General features: G+C 39.6%; 1 protein-coding gene and 1 long non-coding RNA gene across 9 annotated transcripts in view; both read right to left on the reverse strand.

Annotated features, from left to right (window-relative positions):
- Positions 1–2,310: 2,310 nt before the first annotated feature.
- LOC129448700 (uncharacterized) lies at positions 2,311–27,670 on the reverse strand. 8 transcript variants are annotated; one of them, XM_073872526.1, is made up of 13 exons: positions 27,515–27,670; positions 26,644–26,859; positions 26,122–26,235; positions 25,925–25,981; positions 25,634–25,825; positions 25,356–25,472; positions 24,207–25,262; positions 23,996–24,074; positions 5,170–5,384; positions 4,981–5,067; positions 3,017–3,133; positions 2,894–2,935; positions 2,311–2,748 (listed from the first exon to the last, which is right to left on the reverse strand). In XM_073872526.1, exons 2-7 carry the CDS (start codon positions 26,815–26,817, stop codon positions 25,200–25,202), a joined length of 717 nt encoding a protein of 238 aa, XP_073728627.1. In that variant the 5' UTR covers positions 26,818–26,859; positions 27,515–27,670; the 3' UTR covers positions 2,311–2,748; positions 2,894–2,935; positions 3,017–3,133; positions 4,981–5,067; positions 5,170–5,384; positions 23,996–24,074; positions 24,207–25,199. The 8 variants fall into 8 exon arrangements, with proteins under 8 accessions (XP_073728627.1, XP_073728626.1, XP_073728628.1 ...); XM_073872525.1 differs by having other exon boundaries at positions 23,996–25,262; XM_073872527.1 differs by lacking the exons at positions 2,894–2,935; positions 3,017–3,133; positions 4,981–5,067; positions 5,170–5,384 and adding exons at positions 14,969–15,010; positions 23,512–23,598; positions 23,684–23,898 and having other exon boundaries at positions 23,996–25,262.
- Positions 10,992–28,000, reverse strand: part of LOC141367304 (uncharacterized) — a 128,010-nt gene continuing 111,001 nt past the window's right edge. Inside the window, exon 2 of the long non-coding RNA XR_012371633.1 lies at positions 10,992–11,166. This is a non-coding gene — a long non-coding RNA (uncharacterized lncRNA). The remainder of the gene's footprint in view (positions 11,167–28,000) is intronic.

Below are 28,000 nucleotides of genomic sequence, written 5' to 3' on the forward strand. Positions count from 1 at the left end.
AATCAATTTATGAATGTATCGTCTAACAAACAAGCTTCTTTATTATTATCCAAATTAAATGGAAGCGTTTAATGGGGCATGTTGTCACACTATAGGCCTAATGCTGCTACAATGGGAGCAGCTTTTTATTGACACAAAAGTTTACTGACACAGTGTCAGAATGAAATGTATTTTTTCACACACTTATCAGATATGGACAACATTAAAAACTATTAAAACACACCTTAGAATTGAGCTCTGCCTACTCATTCATGTGTGTATTTACCGAATAACAATAAATATGAAAATACATAAGCAGCCACAGCTAAAAAACAGACATTTAAAATTCTAAATAAGTTTAAGGTTTTTGAAATGTTGCTTATAGGTTTTGTAGGAGGAAACTCAACATTACCGTCTGCTGAACAAGGAAGTTATTGAGATTTACAGGTAGATTACAATTTTGTTAATTCACAAAAGTTAAAAGTATGAGAGTTTTGCGAATTAAAAAATTTTACTCACTGTGTTCGTAATTTAGTCCAGAGTATTTAAAATCTCATCTATAAAGTCTGGTTTAGAAATGTTTCCAGATGCATCAAACCAACTGAGTCACATGATTTTAGCTATATGCCGACACCCTGTGAATTGTTTGAACATTTGTTTGACAAACAAAACTGGTTTTTAATAATGGCTTAAATGTAGTTCTAAACGTTTGGGAGGAGCTCAAACATTTAGGCCTGTCAATCATAATTATGAACATATATATGGCAGCCTGTGAAGGTTCCGAGCTCCCTTCGAGGACAGCAAGCCAAGTTTGTTACCATCAATCATTAGGACTAAATGTGCAGGGGCACGTTTCAGTAGAGAGGTTTAACCAACTCTGAGTTAAAACTTAAACTCAGTTACGACTTTGCTGCTGTAACATGGCTGCAGCAGGCGCAATGATACCTACACAGTGCCCGAAAACAGCCCCCCTGGTTACTTTCAATAGCAGGGGACTGTTTTCGGGCACTGCGCAACATCATTGCACCTCCTGCAGCCATGTTACTGCAACAAAGTCCTTGATTATTATCCCAGAATAAGAGTATAGTTCCTGGACATATCGGCCTAGAAAATCACAACTTTTAATTTTCCGTCGTTCTTAGTACACAATGTAACTACAGAAGTGTCTAGTTTTAAATAGGAAAAACATAGAAACTCTTTGGTTATTTTTTGCGCAATGCTAATGGTCTAATTAGATTCAATGGATTATGCTAAGCTATGCTAAAAGTGCTAGCGCCATACCTGGAGATCAGCTGAATGGATTCCAAAAAGGTAAGAATCAAATGTTTGACTCTAGGGGAGCTAAAAAATGAGCATATTTTAAAAAAAGTGGAATGTCCCTTTAATATAAGTTTGGTTGAAGGTTTCACAACTACACAATCAGAACTAAATACATATTTCTGAAGGAGGGACTTCATAAAACAATGAAGGCATCAGCCCGTTTTGAGGACAGTGAAGACAGCGCTATAGCGATAAGTAAATTGTGTGATAAATATAGCATTTTTTACACATGAAACATAAACACGTTATATTGTTCACTGTAAACACAATCATAGCTTCAAAAACACAGGAAAAACAGGACCTTTAATACCATCACAGATGTTATAATGGTTATTAAATGGAAACTAGCTATATAATGGTCTCTGTGTCTCTTAAAAATACATTAATTGTTGTTGTTTGGTATACTCAGAGAAGCAGAATGCACAGAATTGTCCCATTAATTTGTATTTTAATATTTCTCTATATGTTTACCACACAGAGTAAATAACATCTTAGTACAGAGTCACAATTTTTATTACATTCAAAAGAGCACCATTTCAAAACCTCTTATGGCTTTAGGTTGTAATAAGTAAACTTTAGACTACATATTTTACACATTTGTAACATGAAAAGAAAAAACAAGACCTGCTATTGGACATCAAAATAAAGTGATTATATTGCAAATATAGTATTAAATCAAAAACCAATACGTGTTTTGCTATATTAAAAAAAAAAACGTGTTTCCCCCAACTTCATGTCATCAGACAACAATGCATGTCATAGAACCCGAAACAAAAATAGGTCGTTTTTACACTTTTAACTGTCAAATTCAAAGTGCAAGGTATTAATTCAGAAAAATGGCTTTTTTACCCCAGTTCTCCAGACATTTTCACTTTTTCACTCAAATCTCTCTAAATCTAGATGCACACTGCAAGATTATTATACCAAATTTACCCCGATTTTCCCCTCCAGAGAATCGGAGAGAAAATGGGGTCCTGGACCTTGATCGGTTCCGATGTTCTGCTTGTTATATCATTTTATTTTTTATTTTTACAGGGACAATGCACAATTAAATGTAATTGCACCAGAGTTAGCTAAAAGCTAGTTTACATCTGCTGTCCCTATCATGTAATGTGTGACATTCAAATCTTACACCTCCCGATGTGCTCGTAAGCAAATTGGGGCCCCCATCATATCAAACATGTTTGGTATTTAGGATTTTAAATCGCCTTGGTTTAAAACACACAAGGTGAGTGTAAAAAGCTTTCCAAGAAAAAAATAGGAAAATGGGAAAAACAGACGTTTTATGACGTTTGATGATTATGACGTTGCATTTGGTGGACATCTGCTTGTAATTCATCCATTTTTATCCTCGTTGAGACTTAAAACGTAAAGCACTTTTTTATGATATGTTCAAACAACAATTCCTATCTCTCCAGTATAGATAATAGCTAGTGGCTTCTCCTCAGACTGTAAATTTAGCAAAACAAGACAAACATTAGCACACAGTGCAGTATAATCACATTGTTTTTATTGTAGTAATGTAATAATATAATACCTGTGTAACCCCATCTTTTTTGCACATAACTTTATATAAAATATCAAGTCAACTCACCCCAAAAGCTTTGTGGGTATCTGTAAATGTCTCTTTCATATCCTAAAACACATGACATGTTATACTTAAAACACATAGCTCTCTGAAAATTTCATAATCATGGTTAATGTAAATGTGCAGTACCTTCACACCCACACTTTGCTTGCGCAAAGATTTCAGAGTCAAAACCCAGAAACCAACAACCACGCAGAACTGAAGAAGTGACATGCATATTGAAGCATCTAATCCTACAATGGTCACCTAGAAGTGGGAAATTATATGTGAATTTACATGAAGTGATACTGTATATACTGTAGTGGCCAAAAAGAATGTCCAACTTTGAACAATTCACATCTTTACCCTTTATTTAAATATTTTATTAAAGATAAAAACAATTTTATATGCATGTTGCATTGGTGTGTTTGAAGTATAAACTGAAGCTCAGCTTGAATGACACAAAATATAACTACAGAATCAGCAAATATTATAAAATTTAAGTCAATGTCTTGGTCAATAGCTTCAAATAAAACCCTAATAGAGAGCGGCGGGGATGATGTATTTTTGTAGGACAACTCCTGAAGTAAACCGGACACTTGTTACCTCGCTATAAAGCCCATTCATGTTTCCCATAGACTTTTGGATTATGGCAAAAATAAGCTCTGTTTAATAAACGTTTATGACACCATTTTGTCCAACAAGATACTCTTCACAGATGAATAAACACATTTAGGGCCCTATTTTAATGATCTAAGCGCATTGTCTTAAGCCCGGGATACACTGCACGATAATTGGCTGTCCCAGACGAAAGATTGCCATCGTGAAACTATCGTCGCGATTTCTGTGATCGTGGCTCTCCATCGGTGGTCCTATGTCGTACAGTGAGAGAGGTTCAAAGACGGCCGTTTTCCCAGTCTTGCGTCCAAAGATAGCCTACAGCCCGGAATACACTGCACGATTTTTGTCCTCTTATAAGATCATTACACACTGTGCAGTGATCATGCCGAATTTCTGACACTGCCAGAAAACTATCGTAGGCTATCTTTGGACGCAAGACCGGGAAAACGGCCGTCTTTGAACCTCTCTCACTGTACGACATAGGACCACCGATGGAGAGCCACGATCACAGAAATCGCGAAGATAGTTTCACGATGGCAATCTTTCGTCTGGGACAGCCAATTATCGCGCAGTGTATCCCGGCATGATCACCGCACAGTGTGTTTGCTGCTACGACCTGCGCGCCGGTATTTGTTTACCACGAGCGCATGCTGGTGACGTTGCGCAACGTGTGACGCTGCCGCCGAAGCTTCCGTGTCATCATCGTACAGTCTACATGCCTCTCGTACCCTAGTTTAAACGATAAATGTCGCACAGTGTGATAAGGTAATGATCTTATAAGAGGACAAAAATCGTGCAGTGTATTCCGGGCTTAAAGCGCACGACGCAACGTCTAAATGGGCGTGTCCGAATCCACTTTTGCTAATTTAACGACAGAAAAAATTGTTTGTTTAAGCTACCCATTATCACCAAGATGCGTACAAATGACACGCAGTGTGATTATCCTGCAATAGACACGGCAAATTCCGCCCTTGCGCGCATACGACACGCCAGTCCCTCCCATTCACCCATATGGCGAATCGTTTCGTGTCATTTTATTTATTGGTTTCTCATTTGTTTTCTGTTTTATAAACCCTTTTCGCTTGGGTATAGGGTTAGATTTCAGATTTGTTTAAGCAAGTTATTTAATATACAGGTTTGTCTATGTTTTTGTCTATATTTTAAGCCATGTGACACGAAACGATTCGCCATACAAGTGAATGGGAAGGACTGGCGCATCACATGCACGCAAAAGCGGAATCCGGCGCATCCACTGCACGATAATCACACTGCGTGTCACTCGTACGCGTGATAATCCATTGCAAAAAAAGCATACAAAAATACGTCATCCCTGGCTCATACGCTGTGGTTTCCTTTTTGCCAAACAATTTTGTCAAGTAGAAACATTTAAAGATTTGTGTTTGTCCGTTTAGTCACATATTGACATTTTAAATTAGTGTTTTCATTTTACATATAAGTGATTTAGTGCAACAAAAATAAGTTAAAAGTCTTACCAACTTCGCCAGGCAAAGTGAAACAAATAAGAAGATGGCAAAGCCAAAGCCAGCCAATGTCAAATTTATGACTGCAAATAATACAATCTGTTGAACAAGATAACAATAAGGTTTTATAAAGCTGATGCTATTGAATAAAATAATAAAAGATATAATAACGTGTAAAGATATCAAACGTGTTTCACTCACTCTAAAAGTTGTCTGGATGTTAGATTCATTTTCTTTCATATCCGGAGACACAGACCATACTATACAGTCCCATAAAGCACCTAGAATTTGTAGCCAAATGTGCCATTTGCTTTTGGGATTTAAAGTGACTGTAAAAACAGTCTCATCTTCACCCTGAGACACTGTCAGGGACATCCTGATGACATGAACAGACTGAAGTGATGTTGGTGTTCAATCTTCTCACAGATGTTTATGAAAGAAAAGAAACATACAGTCAGATAATAATAAAGTAATAAAGTACAGCAGAAAAACTTTACTAACAAATTATAAAATATGCTTACATTGTTTTTTGTAGGAGGAAAAACACGCTTGTAAAAATCCACCTACTGTGCTAGTTTGCTAAGAGGAAGTAGCCCCTTAAAAAAGCTGAACTGTGTTGGTGGAGGGTGGAGCTATTTTGTCTCTTACAGTAATTCACGAGTGTGGGCCCGCATTGCGTATTCACAGGGGCGATTCCAGGATTTTATAAATGGGGGGGCACAGGGGGACCAAGAATGAGTCAGGGGGGGCCACTCAGGCAATTCAAATGAAAATAAATACTGGTTTAGAAAATATTAACCATGGTTCCCAAAATCTTGTGCAATGCCATGTGCTCTAATATAGATGGTATTATTTTTTGTATTTTGCATGGATTAGACAACACAGTCCTGTTCCAGAATAGTTCACTTTAAATAAATTGCCATCATTTACTCATCCTAAAGTTATTTCAAACCTGTATGAATTTTTCTTCTGCTGAACACAAAATAAAATATTTTGAAGAATCTTAGTAGCCAGAAAGTTGATGAACCCCATTGACTGCCATGTTATTTTGTTCCTACATATGAAGTCAATGGGATCCATCAACTGATTTTGGTTAACGACATTCTTAACTCTTTTCTTTTTTGTGTTCAGCATAAGAAAGAAACTCATACAGGTTTGAAACAAGTTTAGGTATATGACCATTTAACCATTTAAATTAAGTGAACTATTCCTTTAAGTATCTAAATTACACAGAGTTGCATGTAGCTGGTATTAGTTAACGTTCTGACATACAGTGGTGTCAAAAGTATTCATATTCATTACTCAAGTAGAAGTATAGATACTAGGGTTTTAAAAGACTTTTGTAGAAGTTGAAGTATCAACTCAAGCTTTTTACTCAAGTAAAAGTGAAAAAGTACTGGTTTCAAAACTACTTAAAGTATAAAAGTAAAAGTAATGTAAGGAAAAAAATGTCATTAGAGAAAAAAGCCTAGACCGCACCACAGGGTCCTTCCCTATCTCCTCTAAAAAATGTTTCTAAAGGCCATAATAACTATAGTGTTATTAAAATGTTAATGTTAAAAAATTTGGGATGCACTAGGGCCAGGGGTAGGCAACGTCAGTCCTGGAGTGTCGATGTCCTGCAGATTAGCTCCAACCCTTATAAAACCTTGGTTACCTGTAGTTTCAGGTGACCTTTATTAGTTTGTTCAAGTGTGCTTGATTAGACCTGGAGCTAAACAGTGCAGGACATCGGCACTCCATGTTGCCCACCCCTGCACTAGGCTATCTGTTTCAACTGCATACGGTATATGCCCATTAAAAATGAACGCATTTCAATACAATGCAAACAAATACATTAAAGCTGTGGTTCTCAAACTGGATGTCGCCAGATGGTGCCAGGGGCCCCAGTTTTATAATATTTTATGAAATACATTACTTTATTATAAATTCTGTGTAATTAAACCTCAGAAAAATAAGGCTACTAAACAAAAGCAATAAATTGTATAATTTAAAATGTTTTGTTTAATTCAAATTTTAAGTTTTAGAATATTTATGTCAATCCACTGTACACAAGGGAGGCCGCAAAAAATTTTTGATAACAACTGCATTAAAAATCCATATATGTGTACTGCTGAGCATTAACATGTGTTCCATAGAGAGGAAGATATAATGACTAGTTGCCTATAAATATTGTAATGGTGCAAAAAGTCAATCTTCAGAGCAGTGCTGGTGGCCAAACTTTTACAGTGGTGCCCTCTTAAGTTAAAAAACAACAAAATCACACAACTATAGTACGTGTGAGAATACAAATATGCTATTGTTATCATTTATAATTGTATTTTGACAGCAACACAAACTACAATTATACAAATATGCAATTATATATTATAGCCTATATTTCCTCATCTGTACTTGTGTAGCTAATGGACTTTAGTATACTTTAGTCAGTATATATCCAAGCAATTTTGGAGAATTACTAAATGTCTTTATTATAAGTAAATTAAAAGTCAGGTTGAAGGAAACAGTTGATGTCTATTAACAAAAGCAAAAGTTGGTATGTAAGGTTATGTGTTTGATTGATTTAACACTCAAGCATTTAGCTAAGTAGGTTTTGTTAATGCAAATAAAATTTAGGGCAGTTATTACAAAACAACAGATGTCTTTAGCATAGATATGTTTGCCATGCTTCAAAACGCAACGCAGCACAATGTCATTTAAGTTGAACAACTGAAGTTACATGATATAAATTGGTATTGTTACACTATTTAAATCACACAGATGAGTTGGTGTCAGCAGCCAGCTATACATTTACACAGGCTTGTGAATGGGAACTGACCTGAAAGTGATGCGCGAGTTTTATTTCGTACTTTTCCATTTGAAGACAGAATGCCGCGTTCTGTTACTGTACAAACAGATGGCGGATGATATCAAAGCATCGCGAGGGGAGACACTCTGCATGCTTTCTAATCGCTCTCGCGGTTCTTTTATGTTTCTCTGTGCAGCGCTATCGAACAAACTTTTGATCATCTGCAGTCAGCTGGGGGGCGGGGATTGCGTACAAACCAATAGGGAGTCGAAATGGTGTATGTTTATACTTCTCATCCAACCACAATCGGATTCATCTGGATGATGCAATTTATCAAGATAGGTTTTTTAACGATGACAAGCCGGAATGTAAAAAAAGAAAACAAGTTGAAATTAATAGAAGTAACGAGGCGATTTTTAAAATGTAAGGAGTAGAAAGTACAGATAATTGCGTGAAAATGTAAGGAGTAGAAGTAAAAAGTCGTCTGAAAAATAATTACTCACGTAAAGTATAGATACCCAAAATATCTACTTAAGTAAGGTAACGAAGTATTTGTACTTCGTTACTTGACACCTCTGCTGACATATCAGGACCGTTTGGGAAACCCTTACGAAAATTAACCATGGGTTTATTGTGGTAAATTTGTAGTAACCATGTTTTTTTGGTAAATTGATTACTATGAGCAAAACCATGGTTTTACTACACTAACCATGGTATAACTATGGTTTTTGAAAACCATGATTGTCAAAACCATGGTTATTTTGTGGTTACCATGGTTTTAACTGTAGTAAAAGAGCTGTCAGAGTTTCTGTCAGTTTTCCTTTGATATCGTGAACACTGGACTGTAGCACATGGTACCCAGAATCTGACACAAAATGGGCCAATCACTCTTTGGGTTTCGGGTGACGGTCAGGGACATCCTGAAGCTTTGAACGGAGAGAAGTGATGCAGTACAATATTCCTGCAGGTGTTAGTTCATGAAAAAGGAAATAATTACTGTTGCATATTAGTGATTATAAAACGGCCAGTTCTGGTTCTTCATTCTGATTGGTTGAAACGCGTTCTCAGCTGTGATAAAACTCACCGGTAAACCCACGGCTCAAACCGTATTACATAGCTTGTATCACTGCGCCACTGTTGTTGTGTACTGTAGAAAATAACTGTCAAAATGTCGGATTTTGTTGTCAATTTTGATTTATTGGGTGGGCTAATTATATTATATTGTATTTATTATAATCCTTAACAATTGAACAATTAATGGCGATATCCAGATAAGTGTCAATAAATATTGTTGAGTTTTCTTGTTGATTAATGCTTCCGTGAGGAGTAGTTGTACCGTATATTATCCACTGGGTGGCGATCTTACACAACAACATAAACACTGATGCTTTCACTCAACACTTTAAAACTCAAGTGTATTTTTTGATCAGCGATCTGAATCGGATCTCTAACAAAAGTCATTCACAGAAATGGAATTATCCCAACATTTTGCTCAAAATTTGAGAGGATAAAAGAACAATTGAAGGTAGGGTGAAACGTTTTTATTTTGTTGTTTGAAAGCAGAGGGTCTGTTCTTTCATTTGATATATTGTATGTTTATATATCTAAAGAAGAACATTTTTCTGGAAGGCATTAATGTTTAACTAAAGCTGGGTGGCAACTCTTGTAAAAAACGCTGGCAGGGAAAGTGTTAAGCATGCTTCCAAGCATATTTGATCCACACGTCAACAGTTGCACGGTATAAATGTTAATGTATAAATTAGATGAATGTTAATTTATGAAAATAAACACCACAGTCTTAATGAATCATATTTTCATTGTGTCTTTGCTCCGTCTGTTTTGCTTGGGAACCGCTCTGTTGCAGACACACTTGAGTCTGAGGAACTACTTTGTTTGGCGGAAGACTAATATCTGTACTAATATAATTACAACTTATTTGCTGTGTTTTATTATATGAAATCCTGCTATACATAATTTGAAGCAACCGTTTTATAAACGCAATAAGCCCCGCGAAGCAGTGGGTTACCAGTGCATTTTATAACGGCTAAGGGGGTTTTAGGCACTCCGCTTCGCGTCGTGCCTAACAACGCCCCTTAGCCGTTATAAAATGCACTGGTAACCCACTGCTTCTTGGGGCTTATTGCTTTATAGTGTATTAGCTAACAAATGTAAATATGTAAAAAAAAAACTTTAAATGTCTCTATTCAATCTCTATTCGTTTACATATGCTTTCCTGTGAGGTGATCTGACATGATAATCTTAATAATATCCTGTGTGATGCACCATGATTTTCAAGTCTTGTAGTGTAAGCATGTTTAAAGGTAGGGTACCATATTTTGAAAAACGGTAGCCGACTAGCAATGTAATCACGATCCCACCCTCCATTCAAATCGCCATTCAAAGTCACGCCTCTGTCAAAACACATAAACCCGCACAGATCAGATGTCCACATCTCATGTCTCATTCACCAGTGAGAAAACTGTACAAAATTAATAAAATAACCACCATAAACAACTGGTTTACATCAGAATTAGTTAAAGCACACTTTCGGTTGTGTAGACGTAGTAACCATAGATATGTATAAAGGCTAGATGGCTCGTCCGCGCTGCTGGCCAATTGAGTGCAACGTCCGCATTTTGGCGGCCATCTTACGACAGGGCGCTCGCTCACTCGTAGCATTGAGTTTTAATGATGCAGGTACTTTTAAATGACCATAACTTGCTTAATTTTTTACCGATTTTCAAACGGTTTGGTTTGTTATAAACGTCAAAGATGTACCTATGACACTGCATACCTATACTAAAAATAAAAAATAAATTCATGAAACATGTTAAAGCATCCAGAATTATAGCCACGTTAATAACGTTTGTAAAAACCCAAACCGTTTGAAAATCGGTAGAAAATTGAGCAAGTTATGGTCATTTAAAAGTACCTGCACCATTAAACTCAATGCTACGAGTGAGCGAGCGCCCTGTCGTGGGATGGCCGCCAGGTGATGCCGTTAGGGACTCCGCCTTGAGCCATCTAGCCTTTATACATATCTATGGTAGTAACTATATTGTTACGATAATCCGTAAACTAACATTTTAAAATTTTAACATTAACAAAAATCTCATATCGCGTATCTACCTTACCAAAATAAACAGTGCAGTGACCCCTTCAGACCCTTTGGCTACTGCAGCTGTTTGCATCTCGTGGTAAAGCAGTAAAGTTACCGATGTTACAGTTTTTCTCAATTGCTAAAACACAATTTCTGAAAGCTTGCTCCTTTTTCTGAAACCATTAAACACAAAACCTCATCTTCAAGCACTATTTGCAAAACTTCTGACTTCTCTTGCAAAATGAAACTTTCGCCCCAAAACAGTTTTACCTGTGTGCAAAATTAAACACTGTTCTCAAAACAGTTTTACCTGTGTGTAAAATCAAACACTGCTCTCAAAACAGTTTTACCTGTGTTCAGAATCAAACACTGCTTTCAATTCATAAACAAAGTGATCAAAATTATATCAAACAGTGAGTAAACACTACACCAAAAAATAGAAAACACATGGTTCAAAACATATAGTTTTCAGGGAGTCAATGTTTACATATTTACAGTGTAACTCTCATTGTTTTGGACAAATTGCAAATGCTTTGATACAATCAAGCAGATGATTATGTAGAAATGTCTGCTGTTTGCATTTTCGATTTAATTTTCATGAAAATACATTATACTGGTTTCTGTTGAATGGTCTTACACCTCAAAACATTTAGGAATTAGTTCATCGTGCACAGCATGAAATTGTTGACCATATGTGTCATAATCTGTTACTGTAAGCATGCCGCGTTTTTTCTTTTTTTTTTTTTTTGTAAATGTGAATTGATAAATTCCTGTCAAGTGAATCCTGAAATTTTTTGAGTCATTTTTTGAAATTTTTTATTTTCACTGTAATTTTTTTTTCAAAATCACAATTTGTGGTATTTGTTTACAGAAAAAAAGGTGAACATGTAAATTCATCCACAGTTTACAGAAAAAAATACTGACACATATAATTGTGTACACTTGGTATATTGACAACATGGCAACATTTTGACTGTCTTGTTCATGAACAATGACACACAGACTGCCATTTTGATGGAACTGACATGTTCACTAATGTAAAAATTTACTTTTGAGAGATGAACTCAGACTTGTACCCTGCATTTCACAAACTTGTCATTTGTTTCTGTGATACTGTAAAACAGTACAGTCAGAACTGTTAACAAAAGGAAAGTTCAGGTTCATACAATTTGTTCATTGTACAGAATACAGCCTAAAATGCACTGTACTTCTGTATACAACAGTGAACTGGCTTATATTGGTTGTGTCACATCATTTGAAATAGGTTAAATCCATTTTGGGTGGTTGTGTTTAATCAATGACATGTGTGATGACATTTGTATTTGATTGTTGCTGGTGTGTTTAGCAATATGCATGACATGTACATTTGAGTGCAGATTGTGTTTTGAGCAGTGTTGGGGGTAACGCATTACAAGTAACTTGAGTTACGTAATAATATTACTTTTCTGAAGTAACGAGTAAAGTAACGCATTACTTTTTAAATGTACACATTAATATCTGAGTTACTTTTTCAAAAAAGTAACTCAAGTTACTTTTTTAGTTTAATTAATTTGATTAAAAAATATGTACTGAATTAAACTAAACGTATGCACTCTCTGTGACTGTGTGGAAACAGTTTGAGTCAGAAACTGAGATGGCAGGCCAGAGCTAAACATTTTTGTGATGAAATATGCAATTTCTGAATGCAGAACTTTTCAGTCATAAAAACACCTGCAAGGCCTGAAAGAGATCAAGCTTTAGCCAAGAAAAAGTAACGCAAAAGTAACTAAAAGTAACGTAAGCATTACTTTCCATGAAAAGTAACTAAGTAATGCAATTAGTTACTTTTTTTGGGAGTAACTTAATATTGTAATGCATTACTTTTAAAAGTAACTTTCCCCAACACTGCTTTTGAGAATAAGTATGTGTTTGGAGTTTTGCTAAAAAGTCTAAGTGAGATCTGCAAATTGTGTTTTATGATGTGAAATGGTTTAAGGTATTGACAACAGACGGCACAATTAGATAAATGAGTTCAGGCAATTGAGAACTTTGTTCAGCCAATGGGTTTTAGTGTTTTAGCAATTGAGAAAAACTGTAATTTGGGTTTTTGCTATTTGCTGTTCCAGGCAGTTTTTGCTGTTGTTGTTATAAAACATGTCTTTTGTTTTGTGGCTCTTGTGCAGGTTGTCAATTCAGGAAAGTTTGCCATTCTCCCTCTGTTTACAGACGGGAGGTGAGCGCACGTGAACTCATTGTGCAAATTCGCCCCTTCCACTCTTTAAGAAAACAGCAGCGATCAGCAGACAAAAAGCAAGAAATTACCATAATAGAACATATATTGCCAAAAAGCTAAATTTGTCTACTTTCAGGAGCACTTGGATTTTTTATAGTGCAAATATTTTTAAGAGGTATGATAAAATAAATAAAGCTTGGTAGAAGCTTGGTGTGGGTGACAACACATCCGGTTTAACAGGGTTAAAACATTTTTTTGTGTAAAAGTTGTGATGGATCCGAACAGGCAAACAGACAGGCAAACAAATACACAGATGGACAGACACAGACAGACAGATACTAAAATTCATTTATAAACAGCTCTAAAGAACCTTTCCTAAAAATAACAAACTATTGTTTTCCAAGAAAAATAGGAAATGGGGAAAAACAGACGTTTTATGACGTTTGATGATTATGACATTGCATTTGGTGGATGCTTGTAATCCATAAATGTTTATCCTCGTTGACATTTGTAAAGCACTTCTATATGTTCAAACAACAATGCCGATCTCTCCAGCTTGCATGACAGCTTGTGGCTTCTCCTCAGACTGTTAAATCAAAGACAAACATTAGCACACAGTGCAGTATAATTATAGTCAATATGATTGTTTTTAATGTATTAATGTAATAATATAATACCTTTGTACCCCCATCCTTTTTGCACATAACTTTCAAAGTTAAAAAAATGAAACTGAAAGTTACACAGAACTGAAGACCTGACAAAACAGTCATTATGATATGTACACCTTCAAGAAAAACCTATAGGTGGATAAAAGTATATCATTACTTGTGTTTAGTCTGTATTAATTTAAATCAAATTTATTTTAAATAGTATATTTTATTTTTTAATTTCTACACTGTGAGAAAATATTGTATAAATATTGGCCCCTAGCTATGACTGGGGTGGTACCACATGGATGGTACCCTTTCAAAAGGTACACCTTTGCACCAAAAAGTGCATATTAGTACAGTTCCTCAAATTTACATAATATTACCAAATACATATAAGGGCCTTTTTAAAGGGTACTGCCCCAGTGACAGCTAGGGACCATTTTTATTGACAGTGTACAATACATTGAATGCTATGGTGAAGGGACAAACACACGTCTTTCAAATACAAATAAATGAAATACACGTGTCAAAATCATTACCTTATTGAGATTATTGTAGTATTTACAGTTATCTTCTTGGGAACGCATAGAGTATCTAAAATAAGAATAACAACTGTCTGAACTTTCTCTCATTGCCAGATCCATTAAATGCTGCACAACAGTTGTGATCGCCAGAGCAGCATTGACTATGTTCAGAATCACTGCAACAATCAGCTGTAATGCAAAAAAATATTGCTACATACATGGTGATGCTCAACAAAAAATTTTGATAATAATGTAACTCTTAATACTTACCAGTCCAGAACTGGGATACTTGACTGCAATAATACATACAATTCCAGCTAAAAGGCACTAAAAGACAAAGCAAAACTTTTAAATTGAAATGTGAAAAGATTTTGAATTTTTATTCCACTTATTTTATACTTGGTTTGTTTGGTTATGTTTGCAATTCATTTGGAAAAAACATAAAAATAAAATGTAATGTTTTTTAAAAGCCACATGACCTTAACCCAACTCAATTCAAGTGTAATATATAATCTGCATAAACTGATTTAGAAACCTAAAGTCTTACCACACTGCTGAACCAAAAATATGAGCCGGCGAGGCCGAAACAACACAATGCAATATTCACACCAACTATTATCTGTACAGTGCTTGACATAAGAGAATGTGTATCAGATTAATACCCATGGGTCTAAAATCATTTTGTAAAGCCGATGAGATTGTATAAAATATCAAGTATCAACTCACCCCAAGAGCTGTGTGGGTATTTGTAAATGTCTCTTTCATATCCTAAAACACAGGACATGTTAGACTAAAAACACACAGATTAGTTCTCTGAAAATATCATAATCACGGTCGATGTAACTGTGCAGTACCTTCACACCCTCACTTTTCTTGCGCAAAGATTTCAGAGTCAAAACCCAGACACTAACAACCACGCAGAACAGAAGAACTGACATGAATATAGTTGAAGCATCTAATCCTCCAAAGGTCTAGAAGTGGGAAATTATATGTGAATTTACATGAAGTGCTACCCATAAACATACTAGATATACTGTAGTGGCTAAAAAGAATGTCCAACTTTGAACAATTCTCATATTTACCCTTATTTTGTTATTAAAGATAAATACAATTTTATATGCATGTTGCATTGGTGTGTTTGAAGTATAAACTGAAGCTCAGCTTGAATGACACAATACTATAAAATATAACTAGAGAATCAGCAAATATTATTCAATTGAAGTCAATGTCTCAATTAGGGTGGCCATTCGTGCCAGTTCCGCCGGACACGTCCCGAACATGTTTCAGTGTAGTTTCATTCTTACCTTGAAATGTAACGGTTGCTTTTCTTTAATTAAACCCGAAATATTAAACCTTGATGACGTATGCGGTCGACCAACGCGACTTCCGGAGAACGAACCTGAAAACATGTTCGGGACGTGTCCGGCGGAACTGGCACGAATGGCCACCCTAGTCTCAATAGCTTCAAATAAAACCCAGATTCCCTAATAGAGTGCGGCGGGGATGATGTATTTTTGTAGGACAACTCCTGAAGTAAACCGGAAACTTGTTACCTCGCTATAAAACCCATTCATGTTTCCTATAGACTTTTGGATTATCGCAAAAATAAGCTCTGTTTAATAAACATTTATGACACCATTTTGTCCAACAAGATACTCTTCACAGATGAATAAACACATTTAGACTTCAAAATTTATAAATGTTGTGTTCATTTAAAAGTTAGCATTTTTTGATGAAATTGTGCAAGCGCAAATAAAGAATGATGATGATGATCTGAAGATGATCTTGTTGGACAAAACATGTAAGTGTCAAAAAGGTTTGTTTAACACAGAGCTTGTTTTTCGTGGTAATCCATTGCAAAAAAGCATACAAAATACGTCATCCCTGGCACATACCCTGTGGTTCCCTTTCAGTCGGTCACTACGACGTCACGCTCCGCGGCGACCTATCTACTTCGAGAAACTATAAAAACGCCAATGAACTTGGCATGCAGGTATTTGCATAATGCAGGCGCCGCCTCGCCAGGTGCGTATGTAAGCCGCAGGTGCACAATACCAAATTAGCTTTTATTGTTTCGAAGCCGGCAGACATCTGCTCACGAGAAGCTAAACTGATCTTCGTAGATCCTGTGTTTTAAAAAGAAAAAAGATCTCAGCTTGCCAAAGTTGGTTGGACCAAGGCACCTCAGCGGAAGCTCGTAGTGTTTTTCTTCACCCTTTCTCTCTCTATCTATCTCTAATTTTAGGATTTGAGTTCGAGTGAGTGCATTGCCTCTCCCTGTGTGCTTCACCAGCTTGCACAAAAGAGTGATTTCTCTAAAAGAGCAGCACGTTCGGGCTTTGTGTCACGGTCGGGTGTATCTTTTTAAAGATGGCATTCCGCCCGTGCTCCGTTTCTGGATGCGGTGTGTTCATCGCCTCCCGGGATGGCCACGAGCGTTGTCTTTCGTGTCTGGGGCTCCAGCACGCTGAGGCACCTTTCCGTTTCTATGGGAACGGCCCCGCCTTCCAAGCTTGGTGCTCCGTATAACGGTGCTGGGTCGGTCCGCTGGTTCGTCCAGCGGCTCCCAGCTCCCTGATCCATTGCCAGCGGAGGTCCCGATGGAGACAAGCAGCCGTTGTTCTACAGTGTCCTCGCGCTCTGTCGAGCCTCCACCGGAGACGATGTCTACCGTAACGTCAAAGGGGGAGTTGTCAGCCTCGGACATCAATCCAGACCCGCTCCCTCCTTCGGGTAGGGTTGCGGGACCTGCGTTCGATCCCGAGATGGCAGCCATGCTCGCTTGGGTGGCGGTCGGCTTGGAGTGGACTGAACCTCCCCCACCCGAACTGTCCCGTCTCGATGATTGGTACTTCGGGGGTGCCACGGATTTTCAGTCCTTGCCCCTGGTGCCCTTCTTCCCCGAGGTACATGAAGAGCTGAAGCGGTCGTGGAAAACCCTGTTTTCCTCCCGGAACCGGCCGTATCAGCTTTCACCCCTCACCTCTCTCGAGGGTGGAGATGCCAGGGGGTATACTGGTATCCCGTCAGTGGAGCGGCCGGTCACGATGCAGTTGTGTCCGGCCGGTGTCGCTTCCTCCTGGCGGGACCAGCCTACTCTCCCCTCACGGGCCTGTAAGCATTCGTCCGCTCTAACCGGCACTGCTTACAAAGCCTGTGGGGAGGCAGCTTCAGCCCTGCATGCCATGGTATTGCTGCAGGTTCACCAGGCTAAGGCTCTGAGGGACCTGCACGTGGGAGGTCACGATTCAGCTGAGTTCTCCGAGCTCCGTGCGGCTACTGATCTGGCGCTTCGTGCGACCAAGGTCACCGCACGTGCCGTCGGGTGCGATGTCTACCCTGGTAGTTCAGGAACGCCATCTCTGGCTGTGCCTGGCGGACATGAAGGACGCCGATAAGACCCGGCTCCTGAATGCTCCGGTTTCCCAGGCCGGCCTGTTCGGCAAGATGGTCGAAGTGTAATGACACAATAAAGTGGAGGAAGCAAGCGCAGGCGATCAAAACAGATTTATTATAAATGATGGTAAATGCAGGGAAACACATAGAGCAAGTGACTGAGTCCAGGATGTTGGCAATGGTGGTCGAAGGTCTACGGTGGCGTGAAGAGTGTTGAGGCGTGAAGTCAGTGAAGAGTGTGATGATGGCCAATGGATGAAACCAGGAACGAACCAAACACTCACACGGAGACGACAACACGAACACAGATCCAAACACGACGACGAGAGACGATAATCCAAGTGGAATGGCTGGAACATGAAATGAGGATCTGACAACAGGAAGAGAACTGAGTGAGTATATGTAGCTGATGGGTAATGAGGACCAGCTGGAGCGAGGCAATCATACACAGGTGACAACACTTAATCAAACGAGCACATGGCAGAGGTGAGTGAACACACAAACACACACACACACATGACACGGAGGAAACAGAGGATTTCCTACCGTGACAGTACCCCCTCCCCTAGGAACGCCCCTTGGCGTTCCCATCCTGCTTTACCTGAAGATTGTAATAATCAATAAGGCGGTGATCCAGTATGTCCCGAGCAGGAACCCACCTTCTCTCCTCCGGACCGTAACCTTCCCAATCCACCAAGTACTGAAAACCGCGTCCCCTCCGTCTAGAGTCCAGAATACGATTAACCAAATATGTGGTCTCCCCATTAACGATACGAGGCGGGGGGGGAACCGGGGCAGGCGGATTAAGACGGGAAAAAATCACCGGTTTAATTTTGGACACATGAAACACGGGATGAACCCTCCTGTACGCCGGCGGAAGGCTAAGATGCACTGTTACCGGATTAATGATCTTGGTAACAGAAAACGGGCCAATAAATTTAGGAGCAAGCTTATTCGAAACGGAACGCATCGGAATGTTCTGGGTTGAAAGCCACACTCTTTGACCGACGACGTATCGGGGAGGCTTCGACCGGTGGCGATCGGCCTTAGCCTTGGTGCGCGACCTTGCCTGGAGCAAAGCTCTACGAGCTCTGGTCCAGGTACGGTGACACCTCTGGACTAGTGCGTTTGCGGAGGGAACCGACACCTCGGATTCAGTACTGACAAAATTAGGTGGTTGGTACCCTAAACTACACTTAAATGGAGACATGCCCGTAGATGACACTGGCAGAGAATTGTGTGCGTACTCCACAATTGAGAGTTGTTGACACCAGGATGAAGGATTGTTGGAAGCCAAACACCGCAATGCCCTTTCGACATCCTGATTGGCTCGCTCGGTTTGACCATTGCTCTGGGGATGGAACCCGGATGAAAGACTAACAGTCGCTCCTAACAATTTACAAAACTCTCGCCAAAATTTGGACACAAATTGGGGACCCCTGTCAGAAACCACGTCTGTCGGAAGGCCATGTATACGGAAGACGTGGTTAATGACAGTTACCGCTGTTTCCTTGGCTGATGGCAATTTGGGCAAGGGGATGAAATGAGCCGCCTTCGAGAACCGGTCCACTACGGTTAAAATCACCGTATTACCCTTAGAGGGTGGGAGGGCGGTAATGAAATCTAGCGAGATGTGGGACCAGGGTCTCGAAGGGACAGACAGCGGTAAGAGTAACCCATCTGGAGGTCGATTGGAAGTCTTACCAACAGCGCAAACCGAGCAAGCCAAGACGAAGTCGTGGACATCACGAGCCATACCAGGCCACCAAAATCGTTGCTTGACTAGAAATTTAGTTCTACTAACCCCTGGGTGACAAGCAACACTGGAACAATGACCCCACTGGAGAACGTCTGACCGTAACCCCTCCGGCATAAAATAAACGGTTCGGTGGGCAACGAGCCGGGGGCGTTACCCCTTCTAAGGCAGTCAAAACCTTCGATTCGACCTCCCATCTGAGCGCGGAGATAATGATGGTCTCCGGTAAAATGGGCTCGGGAGTAGCAGTACGATCGGAACGCTCAAAAAGACGGGATAAAGCATCGGGTTTGATGTTTTTGGAACCCGGCCGGTAAGAAAGTGTAAAATCGAAACGACCGAAAAACAATGCCCACCGAGCCTGCCTGGAGTTAAGTCTTTTAGCAGTTCTAATGTATTCGAGATTCTTATGGTCCGTCCATACAATGAAAGGTACACCCGACCCTTCAAGCCAGTGACGCCATTCTTCCAGTGCCAATTTGACGGCCAACAGCTCTCGATTGCCAATGTCATAGTTAACTTCCGCAGGAGATAAACGATGAGAATAATACGCGCAAGGATGAACCTTTCCGTCTGAGGATGCGCGCTGGGATAACACTGCTCCTACCCCCACCTCTGACGCGTCGACCTCCACTATGAATTGACGTGAGCGATCAGGGGTGACAAGAATAGGAGCTGAAACAAAGCAGCTTTTCAGTTTGGCAAACGCAGCCTCAGCTGCGTCTGACCACCTGAACGTCAAACTAGGGGAGGTCAAAGCGGTCAGAGGTGCGGCTAGTTGGCTGAAATTGCGAATGAAACGCCGATAAAAATTGGCGAACCCCAGAAATCTCTGCAGGGCCTTGCGAGACTCTGGGGATGGCCAATCTACCACAGCCTTAACCTTCTCAGGATCCATGCGAACACCCTCAGTCGAAATGATGTGTCCTAGAAAAGAAACAGACTGTGCATGAAAAACGCATTTCTCCGCCTTGACAAACAATCCATTCTCTAGCAACCGCAGAAGCACTCGTCGTACGTGTTGCACGTGTTCCTGGAGAGACGAAGAAAAAATCAATATGTCATCCAGGTAAACATATATGAACTGATCGACCATGTCTCGCAACACGTCATTAACGAGTGCTTGGAAGACTGCCGGCGAGTTAGATAGCCCGAAAGGCATCACGCGATACTCAAAATGGCCACGAGGGGTGTTAAAAGCAGTCTTCCATTCGTCCCCCTCCCTAATGCGGACCAAATGATAAGCGTTACGTAAGTCCAATTTAGTGAAAACGGACGCTCCCTGCAACCTCTCAAAAGCTGAAGACATCAGCGGCAAAGGATAAGTATTCTTTACCGTTATGTTGTTCAACCCTCGGTAGTCAATACAAGGTCGCAAGGATCCGTCCTTCTTTCCCACAAAAAAGAACCCCGCCCCCGCTGGAGAAGAGGAAGGGCGAATGAACCCCGTTGCTAGAGAACTGGATATATATTTCTCCATGGCCGCCGTCTCTGGAATAGACAAGGAATATAACTTGCCCTTAGGCGGAGAGGTACCTGGCAATAACTCTATCGCACAGTCATAGGGACGATGAGGAGGAAGAGAATCAGCCCGGGACTTACTGAACACCTCCTTTAGGTCGTGGTACTCCGCGGGCACGTTAGACAAATCCACTGCTTCCCCCTGAAACATAGACTCAGAAACATTAACACCAGCAGACAAAAGACAAGACAAATGACACTCCTCGCTCCAGCTAACCACAGATCCGAGACGCCAATCGATCCTGGGGTTGTGTTTGTGGAGCCAAGTGTGACCGAGAACAATGGGAGTCTGAGGTGAGTCTGTGATGAGGAATGGAATCTTCTCCGTATGATTACCAGATGTGATGAGTGAAACAGGGATGGTGGTCTGAGTGATGACTGGTAGCTTGTGTCCATCAAGTGCAAACGGTGCAATGGGATGTTTGAGGGAGGTGAGAGGAATCTTGATCTTATGTGCGAAGTTGATGTCCATGAAACTACCCTCGGCCCCAGAATCCACCAAAGCGTGCTGATCCAGTGTGTGGGTAGACCACCGTAGTCTCACCGGAAGGAGTGTCGATGTTGATGAGGTCTTTCTGGCAGAGATCCCACCCGATAGTAGCCTCAGATTTACTATCGGGCTTGATCCTTTTACTGGGCAGCGCTGGATGTGATGTTCTGGGCTGCCACAGTATAAACACAGTCCAAGAGATCTCCGCCTGATCCTCTCCTCCCGGGAGAGCCGAGCTCGCCCCACCTGCATGGGTTCCGGATCTCCAGGTGGGCTGACCGCAACCTCTGACCATCGGTGCTGATCCTCTGAACTGGATGTGCAGGTGGTCCCCCCCTTCCGTCTGGCTGCTTGGTCGAGGCGGTTGTCTATCCTGATAGTGAGGTCGATTAATCCATTGAGTGAAGAGGGGAGTTCAACAGCGCGAATCTCCTGTTGGATGCGGTCAGCCAACCCATGCAGGAAATGATCCCACTGCGCCTCTTCGTTCCACTTACACTCCGCCGCCAGGGTGCGGAACTCGATCGAGTAGTCTGATACGGACCTATCCTCCTGCCGTAGGTCCGCTAGAAGTCTGGCCGCCTCCCTCCCGGCGACGGAGCGGTCGAAGACCCGTTTCATCTCCTCCGAAAGGGCGTGGAACGAAGCACAGCAGCGGTCTTGGTTCTCCCACACCGCCGTCCCCCAGAGGGCAGCCTTCCCTGTGAGTAGAGCGAGTACGAACGCCACCTTCATCTCTTCGGTGGTGAACGTGCGGGGCTGCAAGGCGAAGTGCAGAGAACAATGAGAGAGAAATGATCGACAAAACTTGGGCTCACCCGCATATTTCTCTGGAATGGGAAGGCGTGGCTCGGACTGGGGAAAACCCCCGGTGGCGATCGGCGGTGTGGGTGGCGTGGGGGGCGCAGTGGGTGGCGGTGGATGAAGTTGTTGGGCCTGGAGAGCGAGCTCGGAAACCTTCGTCACCATTGCTTGGAAAGCTCGACCCATCTCATCTATCGCCTTGTCCTGACGATCCATTCGACCCACGGCACGTTGTAAAAACTCCTCCAGATGAGATGGGGAGCGATCGCCTGCTGCTTCCATGATGGTCAGATCCTTCTGTAATGACACAATAAAGTGGAGGAAGCAAGCGCAGGCGATCAAAACAGATTTATTATAAATGATGGTAAATGCAGGGAAACACATAGAGCAAGTGACTGAGTCCAGGATGTTGGCAATGGTGGTCGAAGGTCTACGGTGGCGTGAAGAGTGTTGAGACGTGAAGTCAGTGAAGAGTGTGATGATGGCCAATGGATGAAACCAGGAACGAACCAAACACTCACACGGAGACGACAACACGAACACAGATCCAAACACGACGACGAGAGACGATAATCCAAGTGGAATGGCTGGAACATGAAATGAGGATCTGACAACAGGAAGAGAACTGAGTGAGTATATGTAGCTGATGGGTAATGAGGACCAGCTGGAGCGAGGCAATCATACACAGGTGACAACACTTAATCAAACGAGCACATGGCAGAGGTGAGTGAACACACAAACACACACACACACATGACACGGAGGAAACAGAGGATTTCCTACCGTGACACGAAGAGTTTGCCCAGCAATTCTCCGCTGCCAAGAAGCAGACTGAGGCCATCGCTCAGATCATGCCACGTCGGAAGCATCACTGCTGCTCGGCTTTCTCAGCAATAATATAGCTAATTTGGTATTGTGCACCTGCAGCTTATATACGCACCTGGCGAGGCGGCGCCTGCATTATGCAAATATCTGCATGCCAAGTTCATTGGCGTTTTTATAGTTTCTCGAAGTAGATAGGTCGCCGCGGAGCGGTTCCCAATTCGTCGGGAACGATGGTTACATACGTAACCGAGACGTTTCTTTTTGCAAAAAAATGTTGTCAAGTAGAAACATTTGGTCTTTGTCCGTTTTGTACGACACACCTCATATTCTGAAGGGTTAATCTAAACTAAGAAGAATATGGTACCAATTTTTCCCAAGGACATCACTTCTGTACAGTCACATATTGACATTTCAAATTAGTGTTTTCATTTTACATATAAGTGATTTAGTGCAACAAAAATAAGTTAAAAGTCTTACCAACTTCGCCAGGCAAAGTGAAACAAATAAGAAGAAGGCAAAGCCAAAGCCAGTCAATGTCAAATTTATGACTGCAAATAATACAATCTGTTGAACAAGATAACAATAAGGTTTTATAAAGCTGATGCTATTGAATAAAATATGAAAAAGATATCAAACGTGTTTCACTCACTCTAAAAGTTGTCTGGATGTTAGATTCATTTTCTTTCATATCCGGAGACACAGACCATACTATACAGTCCCATAAAGCACCTAGAATTTGTTGCCAAATGTGCCATTTGCTTCTGGGATTTAAAGTGAGTGTAAAAACAATCTCATCTTTACCCTGAGACACTGTCAGGGACATCATGAAGATATGAACGGACAGAAGTGATGTTGGTGTTCAATCTTCTCACAGGTGTTTATGAAAGAAAAGAAACATACAGTCAGATAATAATAAAGTACTGCAGGAAAACTTTACTAACAAATTGTAAAATATGCTTACATTGTTTTCTTGTTATCTGCATCAACGCTCTTGTAGGAGGGAAACACGCTTGTAAAAATCCACCTGCTGTGCTACTTTGCTACGAGGAAGTATTCGAAATCAGGTCACACGCGTCTACCTATGAAATTTCTAATTGTGTGTACTCTTACTTTTTTCAATAGCATGTGAATTTCACAGCTAATAAGAAACACAGTAAACTCATAATGTGTACCTTATGTGTAGTTTTAGCCCTGAATAAAATCTGGACTGTGTTGGTGGAGGGTGGAGCTGTTTTATCTCTTACAGTAATTCACGAGTCTGATTTCCTTATTGTTGTCCTCTTGAAATTGAAAGAGACAATCTATAATCTGCATGTCATTGAAGACATAAGCAATGTACCATACAATCACAAAAACAGAGTCACAATGAAATATAAACATAATTATAGTATCAGTAATAATCAAAAGGCACAATATAAGGTACCGTAAAATAAAGATGTACAAATGTTTTATTTTTGCAACATCAAAGTGAAAATATGTATCACACCAATTTTAAAGTTAAGCACAGTCTTAAAAGGGATGATAATAAGAAAATAATTAAGAAAGCTTTCCTGGACAGGGTTTATCTTAGTCCCAGACTAAAATGCATTGAGCAGGTTTAATTTAAAAACACCTTTTCTGACATATCTTAACATATATCAGTGCCATTGTTTGGTCTCAAGATACACACCAATAATGTTTTTTGTAATGTTGTTTGTAAAAATGACTTAAATGTTCTATTGTAACTGACGCCTAGTTCTGGATTAATCTAAACCCTGTCCGGGAAACCGCCCCTAAGAGATAAAACATCATAAAGCAATAAAATCACTTACATAAAAAACTATTTTTACATTATATGTGTTGAGACAAGTCACATGTTGGTAGCTCGGCCAATAGGATTAGACAGACATTATAACGTCAGCCCTACAAAATACTTAGTAATTTTTATATCACAAAATATTACGCCACAGTATATCATTAGGATCCAATAAGTAACCTATTTCCAAAACAAGAGTTTATGCTGAAGTGCTCTAGTCATTTATTTAAAGGATTATTTAATTTTTAAAGAATACATTTATTCAAATTTTAAGTGTAATTTGAAAACTAATTTTAGATCAATACTTTAGTGAATCACAAACACATGAAAAAGTTGAATAATAATGTGCTTTGGTGTGTATCTTTTCTCTCTAGATTGCAGGAATGGCAATGGTATCTTCCAGAAGTGGCTGAAGTTGTGGTTCCTCCACAGACTGTAAAACATTAAACACACATAGCGGCTCTCTGAAAATATCATGTTCACTGTATTGCAACTGTGGGTATGTGGTTGTATGTGGCTGTTGTACCTTCAAATCTTTACTCTTCTTGATCCAAGATTTGACAGTCAGAACACAGAAACTGATGGCTACGCACAGCTGAAGAACTGACAAAACAATCATCATGATATCTAGACCTCCAAGAAACATCTAAAGGGGGGACAAAAGTCAAACTTTATCATTATCAAAAACAAAATACAACATTTAATTCAGTGTTTCTCAAATAGGGGGCCTTATTCTTGTCACTTCAGGAAATAAAGATTGAACTGTTGTAGTGCAACCCTATTTCACGAAATTATAAAGGTAACCATCTGATAGAGATGCTTGTATTCCTCACAGCGTTTCCACATTTGTTGCTTTAATGTGGAAGGTGTAGTAAAGTTATAATTGTAGTTGTAGCAATACAAGTTGTGATCACTCGCCAGGTCCACAGAATAAAGCACAACAGCTGCGATTGCCAGCCCAGCACTGGCTATGTTCAGAATGACTGCGATTACCACCTGTAACACACAAAACAATTAAAAAAATACAAACCTCATAAAACCAGACTGTCGAAAACTCAGCTCAAAATGTAAATTATAGTTTCGATGCTTACTTACCAGACAAGGACTGGGAAACTTATTTGCAAGAATACATAGGATTCCAATTGCAAGAAACTACAAAGCAAAGGAAACAAAGTTTAGGAATGAAACAAATAATTATAAACGTTTCAAATATATAATATGGACTAACTCATTGTCTTACATCACTTACTGAACAAATATGAACAGAACATAAGACCGCACATAAATCTTACCACACCACCAAGCCAAAAAGGAGCTTGAGACATCATAATTTTACTGTGAATGGCGAGGGTTGCAAACAAGATTCCCACCACAATATTTATGACACCGACTATCATCTGCAAAATCTATGGAACAAAAAATAGTTTTTACTGCATGCAACTTCAAAATGAAAAACTTGCAAAAAAAGTGCAAAATAAAAGATTTTACCCAGCTATCACACACATATATAGTACTTTACCAACATACATACTTGTAAAAAAAAAAAATTTGTTTTGCATATATTTAAGAAGTGGATTGGACACAGTATTACATGCCATGCAGGTTTGATTATTTAAATAAAAATTATGAAATATTTGCAATGATGTGCATGAATACATTTTGTTAATCCCATCACTGTGTCCATATCCATATTTTTCAAATGTCGCTCTACAGTGTAGTCTGCAAAATCTATCTTTTCAGACCCTTTAACACATTTAAACCACCACATCAAAGATATTATTTATGTAAATGTGAAACCAATCAATGTAACTCACCCCAAGAGCTGTCAGAGTTTGTGTTTGCTTTACTTTCATATCTTGAGCTACAGAACACACAGGACTGTAGCACATTGTACCCAGAATCTGACACAGAATGGGCCATTTACTTTTTGAGTTTGGGGTGACGGTAATAACAGTCACCTTGTCACCCTTAGACACTGTCAGGGACATCCTGAAGCTCTGAACGGAGAGAAGTGATGTAGTCCAAAATTCCTGCAGGTGTTAGTTCAGGGAAAAAGCAAATAATTACATACTTTTTTATAAAGATAATACATTAAGTGTTTATTTAGACAACAGGGAAGAAAGCATCTCTTAAAAACATCAGAAACCATCACAGGAATAAATCTAATAGTTATAACTGGAATTGCATTGGTTTGAAACAATAATGGTCTCATAATGGTGATGGTTTGCATTGTGATGTTATCGGGCGGATGGAAACGGATAGAACACAATTCAATCCTAAGACACAAAACACAGTATGCTACATAAAGGAATTTTGTGATGGCTTTAATGGAAAACAGTTGATGATTTATAATGGAAGTTATAATGGAAACCTTTTTTTATAGTGGAATTTAAATAAAACATTTAAAAAAATAACAATGAAACAATTTTAACAACCGTTTTTGATGCACATCTGTATTATTTTATTTATCCTCCAAAAGCAACATCTATTATTCGTGATTATCATCACAGGTCGAAATGTATTGTTGGATCCATGACATTTTTAGGAGGAAGTGTGCACAAAAAAAACCCCAGTGTTATGAAGGATATTTCTGGAAATTAGTCAGCTTAGCAGTGCTTTATTTTAATAAAAAAAAAATTCTTTTAACATTTTATAATGTATCTTAAGAAATTAAGTCAAACTCACCCCTTTGTTTTACAGCTGCAGGTAACAAACGGTGCGTGGATCTCCTCTTTTCTGTTAAGGCGAGGTTTTATGACTTCATGTAGCCTGTTTCCTGATATTGCATATCCAACCCTTAGTCAAGGTCAGAATTGATATAGTAACACTGTGCTGATTGTTATTGTAGTACTGTGTAAGTCCTGTAAAAATCTGATTTCTGATTCAGAAATTGTGTAAATTGTGGTATTTAAATGAGCAACCCAGCTACCAAAAAAAGTTGTAATAACGTTCCCAACATTCCCAAAAACGATCTGCCAACATAAAAAGTGTCCAGTTTCTTGACATTCTAAGAATGTTTCTGGGTTGTCTGAACGTTAGAGGAATGTTACATTCTACCACTTTCAAACGTTATGACAATGTTATGTTTTAATGTTCACACAATGTTTAAAACAACTGTTTTTTATATTGACTTGTTTGCTTGTTATGTAAAACATTGCATTTTATTATTTT

The sequence above is a fragment of the Misgurnus anguillicaudatus genome, chromosome 10, assembly GCF_027580225.2.
Source record: "Misgurnus anguillicaudatus chromosome 10, ASM2758022v2, whole genome shotgun sequence".
Classification (NCBI taxonomy): domain Eukaryota; kingdom Metazoa; phylum Chordata; class Actinopteri; order Cypriniformes; family Cobitidae; genus Misgurnus; species Misgurnus anguillicaudatus.

Excerpts from the sequence above, each read along its gene's own strand:
- LOC129448700 (XM_055211264.2), bottom strand. The coding sequence starts at position 23,860 with ATGATGTCCCTGACAGTGTCTCAGGGTAAAGATGAGATTGTTTTTACA. Across the intron at positions 15,214-23,511 it reads CACTTTGCCTGGCGAAGTTG|ACCTTTGGAGGATTAGATGC; the intron begins GTAAGACTTTTA and ends TCCCACTTCTAG. Across the intron at positions 13,866-14,257 it reads ACTACAATAATCTCAATAAG|GTTTTTCTTGAAGGTGTACA; the intron begins GTAATGATTTTG and ends ATCCACCTATAG.